This window comes from Sphaeramia orbicularis, chromosome 1 (genome assembly GCF_902148855.1).
Source record: "Sphaeramia orbicularis chromosome 1, fSphaOr1.1, whole genome shotgun sequence".
NCBI lineage: Eukaryota > Metazoa > Chordata > Actinopteri > Kurtiformes > Apogonidae > Sphaeramia > Sphaeramia orbicularis.
In genome coordinates, this window is record NC_043957.1 from 58,077,668 (window position 1) to 58,095,797 (window position 18,130).

The 18,130-nt window shown below is 36.5% G+C and overlaps 1 protein-coding gene across 1 annotated transcript in view; it reads left to right on the top strand.

The window, feature by feature from the left end:
* The first annotated feature begins 11,331 nt into the window (after window positions 1–11,331).
* Window positions 11,332–18,130, top strand: part of LOC115425423 (ras/Rap GTPase-activating protein SynGAP-like) — a 31,202-nt gene continuing 24,403 nt past the window's right edge. Inside the window, exon 1 of the mRNA XM_030142999.1 lies at window positions 11,332–12,172. Within this exon, the coding sequence (XP_029998859.1) occupies window positions 11,539–12,172 (634 nt within the window). The 5' untranslated portion in view covers window positions 11,332–11,538. The remainder of the gene's footprint in view (window positions 12,173–18,130) is intronic.

Consider the following 18,130-nt stretch of genomic DNA (forward strand, 5'->3'; position numbering starts at 1 on the left):
TATGATATTCTATTTTTTTCTGAATTGTTTTTAATGTATTTTTTCTGTACATTCCACTTGTTTCCAGATGACAGACTGACACATGCACAGTAAAAAATGCAGTGTCAATATTTCAGAGTCAAATGATTTTAACCTACATCGAGTATTTCTAGCTCAATGGAGAGTAAACCAGCTCTAACAGTAGAGTTAAAAGTCAGTGTAAAGTTCTGCACAGATGCAGAGTAAAATTCAACTCTACAGAGTGATGATTAGTGCACGTCTGCTGCAATGCATTGTGGGTACTGGTCATTTTACTCATTATGTTCTATTTTATGTGCAGGGGTTGGGGGGGGGGGTGTGTGTTAATGCTTATTTAAGTTAATGTGTCTGTTTTACAATGTTTATTGGCCTTTTCATTTTTTTTTAGTTATTATTATTAATGTGACACCATTAGTTAAACCTGTAGGCAGAACAACACCTTACCTGACTGTCACTGTGAAGCTGAAATGAAATTTTAAGTGGGAGGATGTAGTTCTTTCAAAATAAAAGCAATTCCTGAAATGATTGAAACCCATGGTGCAATTTTTCTCCCCTCAAATTATAAATGTAATAATTATTCACTTTATCTCTAATTACAAATTAAAAAGCTGCATCAAGACATTTCTGAAAATCATCTCTTGACCCCCACCATGGGAACCCCTGCAATTTTATATTGTTTCAATATTAACACATTATAGAGTCATTTTTAAACTTAATTTGGAGTAAAAATAGCTCTATAAAGTGTACTCATATTACTCTCATAGTGTGAAAACGCCACAGTGTTAAGTATCTTTATACATTTCATTATTAATTTTGATACTGAAGTGAGTAGAATTAACTCTGAAAATTTGACACTGGCCATAGAGTAAATTTTACTCTAATTTTGAGTGATGCCCAATGTTATCTGAAACAGAGTTAAATTCAACTCTGTAAGAGTTAAATTGATACTCTGTTTTTTACCGTGCATGTATGGTCAGTACAATTTAATGGAGACCCAAGACTTTAATACAGTACTGTAACTGAAATAAAATGAATCACCACTACTTCCTGAACTTCAGGTGGGTCCTTTAATTCTTATATTTCATTATTGGACACACTGATTAATCCAGGTGTGTCTGCTACTCCTTGTTGTGACTACTGATTAATTAGGCACACCTGGATTAATCAGTGTGTCCAATAATGAAAGACAGGAAATAAAGAACCCACCTGAAGTTCAGGAAGTAGTGGAGCTGTGCAGAGAGTCCATTAGATTAAATCAGTGTTTTTCAGCCTTGGGGTTGGGACCCCATGTGGGGTCACCTAATATTTCTAGTAGTTGGTAAAAAAAAAAAAAAAAAAAAAAAAAGAAAGAAAGAAAGAAAGAAAGAAAGAAAGAAAAAAACTTACAAAAAAAAAATATATGGTGTGTTGACAGAGACAATCACAATCCATAACAGACATGACAAACTGAGTGTGAACCTGCAGCACTGTGGTTCTGTTTATCTGTCACATGTTCATTGTGGTCAGTTTCAGATGCTGCAGCTCTTTCATAATTCATAGTTTCAGTTCTTGTTTGTTCAGTATTAATTGTCCTCCTTGTAAATCACAGCTGGACTGACTGGACAGATCCTGACCAAGGAAAATCACATTCTCCCTTTGTGCAGTAATCTACACCTGGATTTACTGCCTCTGTCCACAATAATAGACATTATATAGACTAAATGTCCTCTAAAATTAACGTTTATTTGCAACATTGTATAGCAAACTGTTACATGATCAAAAACAAATTAATTTTAGCAAAAAAAAAGTCTCCGTTTTGAATGTCTGGGGTCGGCAGAAATTTGTGATGTTAAGATGGGGTCACGAGCCAAAAAAGGTTGGAAACCACTGGACTAAAAACTTAGGTTGCATTTTGTACATTTGATTTGATTAGTACATTTCAGGTAATATTGCACCTTTAACTCTTTACCTTATTGTCATAAGTATGTTTTGTATGTTTTAAGTATGTTTTGAAGGTAAGGAATTACACACATACACAGGCTTCATTTTGTAAAAGAAATACTAATTTAAAAACTAAATGAATAATTCAACAGAAAAGATATTCTGAAGACTGAATTTGTGCATCAGTATCCTGTGGACATACTTTGATTTAAGTCGTTTGGGGTACAGATGGGTTTTTACACACATGTATTTTTGACTTTTAATGGTTTTCCTTTTTAAATGCTGCTGATTCTGTTTGACCCACTCGTGTGTGTTTTAATATCAGCACTTGTTCTCCATGTGTTTGTACCATTTTTACTGATGAATCTAAATGTGTACTGAGACTCAGTCAGTCCAGACCCTGAGCTTGTTTTCTTACTCAAATGCTAAATGTGATGGTTGCATCTATAACACATACTCCACATGGGTGTAAAACACTTCAAATGCAGAACTAAAACTGCTTCAAGTGGAAAAAGGAAGAAGAAAAGGTTTGATGTTGAAGTTTTCAGTTGATGTGCAGCGCATTCTGTTGGACAACAGCTGCATCTGCAGCAACGTGCAACAAAGATCTCAAAAGTGCAGTTTACTCAAATAAACCAGAGAGTTTTAAGAAATTATTATTTGAATTATCCCATAAAGACCCAAGCATCCATCACCGACCAAAACCATCTACTGATCTAAACTGTTTAATACCTGCTGATCCACTAATCCTGTCAATTCATGTCAATAATTGGCGTCAAATACAGTTCTTCATCTGTTCATGGTCATCAGATATGACCCATTTTGACGTTCAGAGGCTCCATAGTTACTGTGGAAACACCGTCATCTTCTACAGCACTGATTCACCAGTAAAAGCCATGGAGTTGGATCAATGACAGTGGATGGACACACTAGGTTTGTGTTCATTTAATGATGTATTTGACTGAAGTCATTTTTTTCTGCAGTTTTCTCTGTTTTTTATATAATAACCCTCAAGTTTAATCTGAGCTTTAATGAACATCTACACAATCAGTGAAGTAAATATAGATAAATATCTGATTTATACTGAGAAAACACAAAATACAGGGGATAATATTATAAACAAATAAATAGTGATTACAATAAAATTAAATATTTATTTTGTTGTAATTTTCTTTGCCCGTTTGTTTGGGCTGCCACGGCACAGATGGTAGAGTCATGCAATAACTGAAGGGTTGGCGGTTCGAATCCCACTCTGCCCCAGTCATGTGCTGTTGTGTCTTTGGGTAAGACACTTCGCCCTCCTGTCCTCCAGTGTCACTCACACTGGTGTATGAATGTGTGTGAACGTTCAGTGGTGGTGGGAGGGGCCGTAAGTAAATTTTATTTATAGAGCCCTTTTCACAGACAGAGTCACAAAGTGCTTTATCAAATCAAATCAAAATCAAATCAAATTTACAGAAACCCAACAGAATCCTCCAGGAGCAAACACTAGTGACTGGTGACAGTGGAAGGAAAAAGTACCTTTAACAGCAGAAACCTGGAGCAGAGCCAGACTGAGGAGGATGGACGTCTGACAGGACCAGTTGGGTTAAAGAGAGAGAGTAAAGGAGGAGAAAAGAGAGAGCGATAGAGATAGAGAGAGACTGGGGGAGAGGGGGAGAGGGGGGAGGTAGGGGGAGACACATGGAGTACATGTAACAGTGTAAAGTAGTAACTTTACATTGTGAAAAACGAATAAAACAGTACAAATAAAATACAGTTAGAAGGCGCAGATTGGCAGCCACGCTTCCATCAGTCTGTGGATACGTACTGTGTGGAGTTTACCAGCAGCAGCAGCAGCACAGTGGGAATGTGTGAGTGAATGAAGAATGGAGCCACTGTGCATGCTTTGTGTATGCATTCATAGAAAAGCACTTTAGAAATCTAATCCATGATTATGTTTGTTTTTCTTTCTGCCCAGTTTACTCAGTTCTTGTTTAAGTAATTGTTACCATCATAATTATCACTGTGGGTATTTGTGAGGGTCTTCTTCCTTGTGCCCCCCCTCTTGTCAGGTCCAGCAATGAAATGTGGTTTAACAAAACTCAAAATAAGGACAGTAGAATATTCATATCAAGGGGAGCCTCATATACTTTCTGAAGTTTCCCTTTGCAAAGCAAATTTGTTCAGCACAAAAAGGAGCCAGACTACCATTCTGCTGTTAGGATGCTGGACAAGACAAGATAAAAAACAACAACAAATAAAATACAATAAAATAAAATACAATTAAAATAATAAATAAATAAATAAATAAATAAATAAATAAATAAATAAATAAATAAATAAATAAATGGTGACAAATCACTTAAGAAAGATCATTTGGAATTGACATTAAGTACCACTGGGTCTTTATGGGTTAAATGAAATAATTTATTGATAACATGTAATCTAATTTAAACTTAACTTTAGAATGAATATGATTTCCTCATTTTTAAAGTCATTTCATTTCATTTATTTATTTATTTTGAACATGGAAAGAAAAATAAAACAAAACAAAGAAAATTAAGACATAAACAAAATAACATTTAAATGGACAGAATCTATCTTCAAGCACATACAAGTCTGAATATTGCATGGTCGAAAAGGAGCAGGAAGAAGTATGAACTTATAAAGTCAGTCAGTGAGTTTTGTGTCCTTTTTTATGTTATTTTTTTATGTCTTATTTTGCATCCTGAACCTTTCATTTTTTCTTTTTTCTTTTTTAGTGGACCCCAGGAAGACTAGCCTGGTGTTTGTGCGTCGGCTAATGGGGATCCTCAATAAAGAATAAACACAAATATGAGGATGAGATTCTTTTTCTGTGTTTCATAGTTAAAGTCAGAGATCGTACTTATTCATTTACCACCAGGTGAAGGTGGGGTACACCCTGGATGTGTCACCAGGTCACATGCACAGACAAACAACTATTCACTGTCACATCCGCTGTGTTCTGACTGTGGTAACCAGTGCACCACCGAGCCAACCCACAGACAACGTTGTCAAAACATATAATTTCCACAGCATTCCATAAAGTGTCCACCAGGTGGCCTCAGTAATCCAAAACACAGATGGAGGAACTTATTCTGACATTCATTTAACAGGTGTAAACATGTTTGTGTATTTTGCAGACAGACTTAAAAAAATTAAAAAAAAACCCCTCAAAGATAAAGATAAATATTAGTTGTTCTAAGTACTATTTTTATATATATATTTTTAATTTGAAAGTCCTTTAGTGAATTGAATGTGTACCAGTGACACTGATAACTCTCTGTCCACTCAGGTCACTTTGCTCAGATGTAAGTACCATCAGTAATGTGTGTCTGTGATGGGAACAGGGCCGTAGAACTGCGTATGGACTCTATGGACCCGTCTCTACCAGTATCCATCCTCTACTGTGTACTCACTATCAGTCCAACCGCTGTCCGTAGTGTTTAGTTAATGATTCTGGCACACAAAGGGTTAACAGTCGCTCTCTGCTAGAAGTCCCGCCTCTAATGTAAATATCGCTCTCTGATTGGCTCTTTGGTTTTGTTAACGTACATGTGATTGGCCATCCCCACTGTCACTCCATCTACTAGTGATGGGACTGTTGGTTCTTTGAAGGGAGTCGTTCAATCAGGAGTCGCTCACTGGAAAGAGTCGTTCAACAGACTGGCTCTTTTATGTTTTTTGTATTATTTTGAAACACCAATGTTTTAATGACTAAATCGGCTACATGTGATGATTGACATTACATTTTAAAGGTGTTTAATTGACGCGGCAGTAAATATTATCTTACCGTAAAAAAGAATTGTTAGTTCAAATGTGTGGGTTAAATCCATGACATGAGAGGTGACATTAGACAAATGATGGAACTGGAGCAAAAACGTGACGGTACATTATGTGGACTAGTCTGTAGAATAAAAATGAAGAAGAAAATAAAACATTTTCTTCTGAAATAACATTTTATTCTCCTCAAAACAAGAACAATAAATGTGTCTAAACATATGGAAAAAACTGCACAAAACACAACTACATACTCCTCCTTTTCCTTTGGCTCATTACTCACAGGTGCTCACTCACTCACTCTCAAACTTTTCTCCGGTTTCGACCAGTCTTCCAGCTCCGCCTCCTCCAGTCTTCCAGCTCCGCCTCCTCCAGTCTTCCAGCTCCGCCTCCTCCAGTATGCTCACCTCATGCTTCAAACTGTTGTTTTTTTGCTAACTTCTTGCCATGAGACATGCGCAGTGCACAAGCACTCTTTTTTTTCTGCTGGAACATTCTCCTCCTGCCCAGTGCCTCCTCAGTGACACTAAACTGACAGGCAATCGGACACTCCCTCCTTAAAAAAAAAAAAAAAAAAAAAAAAAATGAACGGCTCTTTACAAAGATTCGGTTCCCATTGTTCATTTCAAAGAGCCGTTCAAAAGATTCGATTCGTTTGTGAACGTCACATCACTACCATCTACTTGTAAAAGGAACCTGCAGTTGGAGCACTAACGTAAATTTTCAGTATGTTTGTATTTGTTCTGTCTGAGTCACATCAGCTACATGGATTTGAATATCAGTGGTGATATACACATGTACATTTGGACATGTGTGTGTTTGTGTGTGTGCTCAATAATTAGGCTTTGAAGGACGTCAAAGAAAAGAAAACTGGACAGAAGACACTTCAGTAGGAGTCCCAGTGTGAGTTAGTTCAAGGGTCTAGAACTGTAGAGGCTCAACACAGATACTGAAGAAAAGACACTATTTAATACCAAACAGAAACACTTTTAAAAGTTACTTTACTTATTATTTTAATGCATTTCTATGGAAGAGCAACTGTTTAAAAAACACACATAAAGAAAATTTGCGGGGAAAATACAATAAAACCTCAGACTGTAAATGTGATTCTAGATGTGATTTTATCCATATTTTTGGGGAATAAATTACATGTAATAATTGAAACTAAAGCCTTTTTTTGCTCATGCAGTAACTGTACCATCAAACTGTATGATCTGTGTGTCCAGAATCTGTTCATATGTCATGAATCAACATATTTATGTCAGGAGACAGACAGTAGAGAGGAGGAGGAGGAAGAGGAGCAGAGGCTGTAAATTCCCAGTTGAGGTTCAATAATAATGCATATGTTTGTCATTAGAATAACTTTGCAGAATGCATTACATTCTTGTATTGTTGTTAGATAGTCAGATATACTTTATAAACTTGTCAGTTACTGAATTTTTTTTCTGACTATGATTGTTTGCTTGTTTGATCAGCTCTATGACATGAAATTATGATCGCAAATGCAAAAAAACCTCATCTTCCAGGAGTGCTGCCTTGGAGCACTTGAGTGTCCACACCAGTGTCAGAATCAAACCTCCTGCCTTGGTTCCATCCCTGTTCAGTTTCTTCGACTTATACACATGCTGTGTCTATATGTCATCAGTTTTCCAATAAAAAACCCACGGTGAATGCATTTAGAACAGGGGTGTCAAACATGCGGCCTGGGGGCCAAATCCGGCCCGCCAAAGGGTCCAGTCCGGCCCTGGGGATGAATTTGTGAAATGCAAAAATAGAAATTACGAAACTAACAGTCCTTTTCATTCAGGTTCTACATTCACACCAATTCAATCTCCAGTGGGTCAGATCAGTAAAATTCTATCATAATAATCTATAAATACTCACAGCTGCACATTTTTCTCTTTGTAAATGTAAATATTTTCATGTATTTACACTAAAACAAAGTATAATTTCACAAAAAATGTGAATAATCTGAACAAATATGAACAACCTGAAATGTCTTAAGAAAAATAAGTGCAATTTTAACAACATTCTGCCTGATACTAAATGTGTTTATTAGTAGATCCACTGTGATCTGTATGTTACAATGAACATGTGGAAAATGATCAACTAGATCGACAGAATAGTGTTAAAATTACACTTATTTTTTGCTGTTTGTTCAAATAATTCACATTGTTTGAAAGGACAGTTTGTAGGTGTAAACGTTTTCATTGTTTAATTTTACTTTTTTCACCATAAAACACAGAGAAAAGTTTGGAGTTGACATTATTTCTATATTATTCAGTTATTATTTGTCTGGTCCGGCCCACTGCAGATCAAATTTAGCTGAATGTGGGTTTGACACCTCTGAGTTAGAAGCTCTCCACAGTGCGACGCCTCACCTGTTAATAAAGATGGCGTGCTGCTCCGACTCTGCAGTTTGGGCTTCTTGAGTTTCTGGGACACGGTCCTCAGGTACTTTTTGAACAGTGCCCCCCCGCCTCCTTTCTGTTGGTCATAGGTCATGAATCAACATATTTATGTCAGGAGACAGACAGTAGAGAGGAGGAGGAGGAAGAGGAGGAGAAGAAGGAGGAGGTAGAGGAGGAGAGGCTGGAATTTCGCAGGTAAGGTTCAATAATAATGGATATTTTAGTCATTAGAATAACTTTGCAGAATGCATTAAATTCTTGTATTGTCTTTAAATATTCAGATATACTTTATAAACATGTCAGTTACTGATTTTTTCTCTGACTATGATTGTTTGCTTGTTTGATCAGCTTGACATGATGTGAAATTATGATCGCAAATACAAAAAAAAAAAAAAATCAGCTTTCAGTAGTGCTGTCTTGGAGCACTTTAGCGTCCACACCAGTGTCAGAATCAAACCTACTGCCTTACCATAAAGTGTCCAGCAGGTGGCCTCAGTAATACAAAGCACAGATGGAGTCACTTACTCTGACGTATTCATTTAACAGGTATAAACATGTTTGTGTATTTTGCCCAGACTTAAAATCAAAAAGAAACCCAAAAATCTAACTATTTAAGAAGAATAAGATAAATATTAGTTGTTCTAAGTACTATTTTTTATATTTATTTTCCTAATGTGAATGTCCTTTAGTGAACTGAATGTGTACCAGTGACACTGGTAACTCTCTGTCCACTCAGTACACTTTGCTCAGACATAAGTACCATCAGTAATGTGCCGCTGTGATGGGACACACAAATATGGTGCAGGTGTGTACGAGTAGAAAGCAGAGCAGTGTGCAGGAAGTGGTTTTCAGAGTCTGACAAGCTGATCTTGGCAGGAAGTGCAGCATGGCTCTAACAGGAAATGGATCTTAACAGTCAACAGTCCATACACCCACAGGTATTTGAAAAGAAATGAGTAAAGACACTGTTTCACTCATGCATCACTGTATCGATCGGACCATATGACTGTGTTTGATCATGAGTTTATTAAGTTTATTTCCTCATTTAGTGCAATGTCAGTATTTTTTAACCTCTTCATCACCAGTGAACCTGTGTAGGGTTCAGGTTAGGACAGAAATCTGAAGCAAAACTACATGCACCAGACACCGTTTGAAAGGGAACATGTAGTTTCTGTAATTAACATGTGGCCAAAACACAACCTACACTGTAAAAACTGTAACTACACTGTAATTTAAAGGAATTTTCATTGTTTATTTGACAGATTTTTCCTGTGTTTTCAAGATACAGGAAAATATTAATGAAATGACAAAAATAGACTGTGGTTTTACAGTCAAATGGAAAAGAACATGAAAAAACTGTAACTGTGAATAACCATAAAATTTCCATTTTTTAAAAGAATTTTTTTCTTTTTTCACAGAAAAATACAGTTAAAATACATTTGTAAATGTATCAAAATTTCACAGATATTTCTTTTCTATTCATGAGATTAAACTGTTAATTTAATTTTTAATACTGTAAAAAAAACAAACAGATAAAATTATTGACAATTAACCGTTAAAGAAGTATTTGTTCTGTCAGTTTAACCAGACTAGTTTGTTAATTGACAAATATCTTGTGTAATTACAGGAGGTTTCACAACAAAATTGTTGAATAAATGTATTTTTGTGAATGTATAACATGTATAAGCACTGATAAACTGTCCAAATACAGTTTTTATCAGTGGATTGGACAACTGAGTCTCATTGAAAATTATTTATATATATATTTATAGGTTGTTTTAATACATGAAAATATTCTTTATTAAGCATTAAAAAGTTTTTTTTTTTTAAATATGCAAAATTTTATCTAAAGTTGGGGCAAAAAACTATATTTTAATTATGGAAAATTAATGTATTTTTATGAGATGGTTATTTTACGTAATTTAACAGTATTTTGTCAGCACCCCTGCTGCCGGAATATTACCATTTATTTTTTAAAATGTTTTAATTTTTTTTTTTTTTTTTTTTACAGTGTAACATACTTTAGCTAAACATTCAACATCTGCTCTTTTTACAGAGCCCTAGGGTTTGGGTTTGGGTTAGGTTTCCATTTGAGCCATATTTAAAGTCATATAGTTTCAGCCTCGTGTTAAAAATAATGAGGACATTTCTTGCCACACTAAGTTTAATACATGCATAAAAACAATGCACTTCTTCTGTTATAACTAACTCTACTCTAGATTCCAGGAGAGTAGAGGAAGTTCAAGTATTAATAACAAAAGACAAGGTGTGATAATACTACTAAAATGGAAAGATAAACAACCTCCAACATTTAAATCTTGGTTTCTGGATCTTTTACATCATTTAACATTGAAAAAAATCAAATATTCTATAAGAGGATGTGCCGATAAGTTTTTCAGTACCTGGCAACCTGTTCTGAATCACACAAAAGAGGCAGATCCCTCACTTATTCCAGTGTAGTCTTATTAATACGAGTCTGTGACTAATATCTGTGTTCCTTATTTATTTATTTATTTATTATTATTATTGTCAATTATCTTTTTATTTTTTATTTTTTTGGTGCAACAGGGTGGGAATGTTCATGGGTTTGGGTTAAAAAACCAAAAAACAATGACTGTATTGTGCTTTTCTGTGACTTGATATGTAATAAAAACACTTAGAACATAAAAGATAAGGTGTGAGATGTAGTGAGTTTTTAGAATTCTGTCAGTTCAGTGACGGTAGGCTAGCATTCAGACGAAACCGTGAGTTCAACCACATTCAAAACCTGACAGACAAATGACTGAGAGGAAAAGGTGGAGCCACGAACTACCTATACCTAACACACACACACACACACACACACACACTGTGATTACACACTTTTAAAAAGGTATCTGTGGACATTTCTTTGGATAAGGTGCAAACATAAGTGGGTTTTTTTTTTTAAATAATTAGTTTTTTCTAAATATCCTGAGTCATGTGTTCAGAACAGGAGCTCATCATTGGTAAAGGATACTTTTGGGGATAAAACCCTCAGACATAAAAGCAGAACAAGAAGTGAGGAAGAAGGGAAGTATTGAGTGAAAACATGAAGGGCTGAAAAAAATAGTGAGATTTCCGCAAATAGGTGAACTTCTCTGTGTCACTTCATGAGGAAGCAGTAAACGCGAGGGTTTAGGGCGCTGCAGTAAAGAAACCACAGAGTGCAGCTCATCTCATTTTGTTGACGGATGGCATTTTGTAAGACAGGAAACAAGAGAAGAAGACTGATAGAACCCATGCAAATAAGGACCAATAATCTGTCAGAACAACCTGCAAGAAGATCCTGTGTGCAACTTTGGATTTGAGGATTGTGATTTTTGTTTTTTTTTTTGTATCTTTGAGAGACGAGGAAATATTATTAGTCCCAAAAACTAAATCTGAAATGGGCACCGAGGAGAAAGACTCAGAGCCAGCAGCTCAGCAACTGCTGAAAGAGCAGGGCTCGACAGAGAAGGAAAGTGATTCACCTGTGGAACATCCTCAAGGATCTGAAAACACCGACCCCCTCAACACATACAAGTGGCACACCGGCGCTAAGGGGACGCTGGACGAGGTGAAGGAGGAGGGACAGGCTCCGACGGCCTCCCCGACGTCAACCATCGATAAGATCCACAAAGCCTCCACCAACAAATGGAACAAAATGCAAAACTGGCGCAAAGCCCTGAGCGAGGACACTGGAGAGAAACTGTCTTCTGGTGGGAAAGGCGGAGACGGAGCCAAGGCCGACAAAGCCCCGAGCGGGACCAGAAAAAACCCCTTCAAAAGGGCCCTGTCCGAGCCCCCCGGGTCTCTGTTCGCGGCCCTGTCCCCGTCCTCCGGCTCGTCCAGCTCAGCCCAGGGAGCTCCACCCTCAGCCGCTGCAGAAGCCTCGGGGGCCTCGGGGGCCACGGGGGTGTCCCCTACAGACCAGAAAGGAGGCGGGGGGGCGCTGTTCAAAAAGTACCTGAGGACCGTGTCCCAGAAACTCAAGAAGCCCAAACTGCAGAGTCGGAGCAGCACGCCATCTTTATTAACAGGTGAGGCGTCGCACTGTGAGAGCTTCAAACTCAGAGGTGTCAAACCCACAGTCAGCGAAACTTGATCTGCAGTGGGCCGGACCAGCCAAATAATAACAGAATAATATAGAATTAATGTCAACTCCAAACTTTTCTCTGTGTTTTAGAGCGAAAAAAAGGAAATTTACATTATGAGAAGGTTTCCATCTACAAACTATCCTTTCAGAAGATGTGAATTACATGAACAAACTGAAAAAAATAGTGTAATTTTAACAATATTCTGCCTCAGTTTATCATTTCCACATGTACATTAGAACTTACAGATCACAGTGGATCTACAAACACACAAAACATTTAATAACAGACAGAATATTGTTAAAATTGTACTGACTTCTCTTAAGATGTTTCAGGTTGTTCATATTTGTTCAGGTTATTCACTTTTTTTGCAAAAATTATACTTTGTTTTAATGTAAATACATGAAAATATTTACATTTACAAAGAGAAAAATTTGGAGTTATGTGTATTTATAGGTTATTGGGTAGGATTTGACTGATTTGACCCATTTGAGACTGAATTGTTCTGAATGTGGAACCTGAACTAAAAGGATTGTTAATATCTTAGTGGAATTTTAGCATTTCACAAATTCATCCCCAGGGCCGACTGGACCCTTTGTGGGTCAGATTTGGCCCCCGGGCCTCATGTTTGACACCTGTGTAGTAAACAGTTTATATCAGTAGATAGTTTGTGTCGCCGGTGGCTGTTTGGGTCTTTAAGGGTTAATTGTTGTACATTTTCTGTACATTCCCGTTGCATCTTGGTACAGGCCCTGCGAAAGGCACATATATGGTCATTCTAACTGTGATGATTCAACACACTGTATGGTGGACATCTGCACAGTACAGGATATTTGATTAAAATGGAGTCCACATGTTTTCTTCTGTTCATGAACGTGGTGTCACCTGTAAACACTGTACCTTCACCTGGGTATGTGTTATTATGATTTTTATTTAGCATTTGACTGGTCCCACCCACTTGTGGTTGAATTGCTCTGAATGTGGAACCTGAACTAAAAGGACTGTTCATATCTTCAGTGTAATTTTTGCATTTCACAAATTCATCCCCAGGGCCGGACTGGAGCCTTTGGGGGGCTGGATTTGGCCCCCAGGACGCATGTTTGACACCTGTGCTTTAAGAGGAACTTAATAGTGACAAATATCAGAGTGAGAAATGGGATTAGAGCAGTGGAAAAACAATCTGACTACAGTTAGTGAAGGTACCCAGGTGAAGGTACAGTGTTTACAGGTGACACCACGTTCATGAACAGAAGAAAACATGTGGACTCCATTTTAATCAAATATCCTGTACTGTGCAGATGTCCACCATACAGTGTGTTGAATCATCACAGTTTAGAATGACCATATATGTGCATTTCGCAGTGTCTGTATCAAGATGTAACGGGAATGTACAGAAAATGTACAACAATTAACCCTTAAAGACCAAACAAGCCACCGGCGACACAAACTATCTACTGATATAAACTGTTTAATACACAGGTGTCAAACATGAGGCCCGGGGGCCAAATCCGGCCCATGAAAGGGTCCAGTCCGGCCCTGGGGATGAATTTGTGAGATGATAAAATTCCACTAAGATATTAATAATCCTTTTAGTTCAGGTTCCACATTCAGAACAAGTCAGTCTCAAATGGGTCAGATCAGTCAAATCCTACCCAATAACCTATAATACTCATAACTCCAGCTTATAACTCCAAATGTTTCTCTTTGTAAATAGTAAATATTTTCATGTATTTACACTAAAACAAAGTATAATTTTTTTCCAAAAATGTGAACAACCTGAAATGTCTCAAGAGAATTAAGTGCAATTTTACCAATATTCCACCTGTTACTAAATGTTTTGTGTGATTGTAGATCCGCTGTGATCTGTAAGTTCTAATGTACATGTGTAAATGATCAACTGAGGCAGAATATTGTTAAAATTATACTTATTTTTCAGTTTGTTCATGTTATTCACAATGTTAGAAAGGATAGTTTGTAGATGTAAACATTTTCATAATGTAAATTTCCTTTTTTTGCTCTAAAACATAGAGAAAAGTTTGGAGTTGACATTATTCCTATATTATTTTGTTATTATTTTACTGGTTCGGCCCACTGCAGACCAAATTTAGCAGAATGTGACCCCTGAACTGAGAGCTGTTTGACAGCCCTGGTTTAATACCTGTTGATCCACTAATCCAGGGCTCTCAAACTCATGTTCTTTCAGGTTCCACATTCAGCCCGATTTGATCTGCAGTGGGTCAGACCAGTAAAATAATAACAGAATAACCTAGAAATAATGACAACTGCAAAATTTTTCTTTGTTTTAGTGGAAAAAAAAAAACATAAATTATGAAAAATACTTAGTTTTAGAGACTATCCAAACAAAAAAGATGTGAATAACCTGAAAAAACTGAAATTTCTTAAGAAAAATCAGTGCAATTTTACCAATCTTCTGCCTCAACTTATCATTTCTTCATGTGCATTCTGGATCAGATCTACAAAGACACTAAACACTGAGGAACAGGAAGAAAAGAGTTCAAATTGGGCTGAATTTTCTTTAGACATTTCAGGTTGTTCATATTTGTTGTTGAGGTTATTCATGTTTTATTGTTTCAGGATACTTTGTAAATGTAAATATTTTCATAATTTATTGGGGTTTTTTGCACTAAAACAAAGACAAACATTTGAAGTTGTCATTATTTGTAGGCAAAATGTAATATTTTTTTTCACATCAAACCGAGAAGAAAATATGGAGTCATTCTTTTTTGTCAGTTATTATGTTACTATTGGACTTTGGATCAGACTGGTCTGTATGTGGAACCAGAACTAAAATGCGTTGACTGTAGAATTTTTGTACTTTGTAAATTCATCTTGCGGACCAGATTTGAACCTTTGGCGGGCTGCATTTGGCCCCCGGGCCGCATGTTTGAGACCCCTGCACTAATCCTATCAATCCATGTTAATAATTAGTGTAAAATACAGTTATCATCTTTTCATGGTCATCAGATATGACCATATTTGGACGTTCAGAGGCTCTGTAGTTACTGTGGAAACACCGTCATCTTCTACAGCATTGATTCACCAGTAAAACCCCTGGAGCTGGATCAGTGACAGTGGATGGAGATGCATGTTTTTACATTCAGTTAGCAACATCTTTCCTGAAAAAGTCAAGTTTTTTCATATATTTCTGTTTTGATATAATTAACTTTCAATTTACTCTGAGTTTTCATGAAAATACATGAACTGCGAATTAAATATGGGAAAATGCGTGATTTACACCAAAAAAATGCAAAATACAGAGGATAATAATACAGTGGCCCAGAGGTGCAACAGCCCAAAAAATGATCCACTGTAAGAAAAAAAAGAGAACAGCCCAAAAAAGTATCCACTATAAGAAAAAAAAAAAAACATCATCCACCTTTTCAATTAAGGGGGCACTTAGCCCAAAGGTCTCTTGCTTTAAAATTAAGGCCACCACAAAAAATAACAGCATAGGCTGAAAATTTTAAGGCCTTCAGCTAATGTGGCTAATGCTAATTTTTGGGCTGTTCTCTTTTTTCTTATAGTTGAAAATTTTTTGGGCTGGTGGATAAATTTTGGGTTGTTTCTCTTTTTTTTTTCTTATTGTGGTAATTTTTTGGGCTGTTGCACCTCTGGGCCACCGTATAATAATAATAATAATAATAATAATAATAATAATAATAATAATAATAATAATAATAATAATAATAATAATGATTATTTAAAAAAAAAAAAAAAAGTTAGTGATAAATCAATTAGGAAAGGTAGAAATTGAGAAAAAGTAATTTGGGAACTGCCACAGGAGTAGCGCTGAGTTTTTATGGGTTAAACAGTAGAAAATAACAGAAAACACACATCAGTGTGTCAAGTATTTAGTGTGACCTTCAACTCTTTATATGACAATATAAAATTTACAGCACTTATATTCTGTTGTTTATATTTACATATCACATATCAGAGGTCACAGTAAATACTGACTTTAGCCTGTAGAAGACATTTACAGCTTCTTTAATGCTGTTCATATATTTCCTGTATTTTCTTGTTGTTCTTTGGAAACACACATGTATGTTCATTCCATCCCTGTTGAAGGGGACTGTTTTGTCAGTGTTGTGTGCTCATGTAAAAGTGTATCTTATACATTTTAGCATAAACTCTCAGTCTATTATGCAATTTTTTTAAACTCGCAAAAAAAGTGGCACAAGAGTGGAGGCATTAAGCAAGGCTATTACCTCAGCTCTAGCCTTTTTCAGTCAAATGAAGTGACCTTACAGGAAAAACAGAACTCCCTCGTCTGTTTCAGTCCTCCTGCTCTTCAGCTTCATCCTTTTTCATCAGATTCATCAGGACATCACAGTCACTGAATTAGCTCTGGCACCAATAGCACTGTATGTGATACACACGTACCTGTGTGGAGGTTAAAGAACAAGAGTTTTGATACATATAATAAATGTAAGTAGCTGGATAGGCTCCAGCAACCTCCGCAAATAGAGAGTTTAGAAGATGAATAATGAATGAATGAATGAATAATAAATGTCTGCTGACTCAGACATTTCACAAGTGAGTTAAGACAATGATCTCCTCTGACCACGATAGACAGAGCTAATCACGCCCATATGACAGAATAGAATAGAATAATAGAATATAAGATATATATGAGATAAAATAAAGAAAAACAAGGTGCAATGTTTATTATTCAGTGATAATATATTAATACATAGGATAACATGTACTAAAAAGTATCTATGTTCAGCACAGATCACAAAACATAAAGTACATATAGCAGTGGAAAACACTACAGAGAAACCACTGAGGTGAGATACTTGAATCCTTCCTCCTGGTTATGACGTAACAGACGATAGCCAGTCGTTCAGACAGCTCTACAGATGGGAGTGGCCAAGGACTCACGTAAAACAAACAAACAAAGCAGGAGCTGCGTGTGCCTGTAATTACTGTCAGTCTGCTGATGATATGGTCTGTGAGGAAGGATATCTGACATTTAGTGGTGATAAATTAAATAAAATGTTTGTGGTTTTATAGTGCAGATTAAAGTCTTACTGTTCAAAGACCAAATGCAGGGACAGGTCCTCTTCTAGAATCTGGACAGAATCGTCTCTACAGACGTTCAGTTCTTCACATTATCTCTTGCATGTTGCAGGCTGTAGACTGTCTATAGAACTGGAGTTGTCATACAGTTTTGGTTCATAACACAGTCTTGTCCATTGTGTCAGGTTTTGTACTTTAAAACATCAAAAAACAGAATGGTACATGGAGTTCTGTTTAGCATCAGAGCGTCAGATACTAACATGTTTTAAAATGAGTGTTTGCTGTGGAAAATCATTTCAACTGTGAACAGATGATCATGTTAGCAGGGCATAGCGGTCATTTAGGACGCCTGAAGGCAGGGACGTGCACACACAGACCTGAGGTGTCCCTCAAGACCTGCCCCTCTGGCCTCGGTGCCCTTCTGGTGATCGTTTTTTTTTTTCCTCATTCAAAGAAGACAATAGAGTCTGCATCGACATGACATTAAAATCATATTCTAATATTAAGTTAAATCCAAATAATTCCCAGTCCTCCTCCTGTCTCTGCCTCTCTCTCCTGCTCAGTGCGGTCGGAGCTAACCCTAACTCTATCATTTCGTTGCATCATTGCATTCTGGATCAGATCTACAAAGACACAAAACACTGAGGAACAGAAAGAAAAGAGTTCAAACTGGGCTGAATTTTCTTGTAGACATTTCAGGTTGTTCATATTTGTTCAGGTTATTGTTACAGGATAGTTTGTAAATGTTAATGTTTCACAATTTAATGTTATTTTTTGCACTAAAACAAAGAAATATTTGAAGTTTGTATTATTTATCGGCATAATGTATTTTTTTTTTTCACATCAAACTGAGAAGAAAAT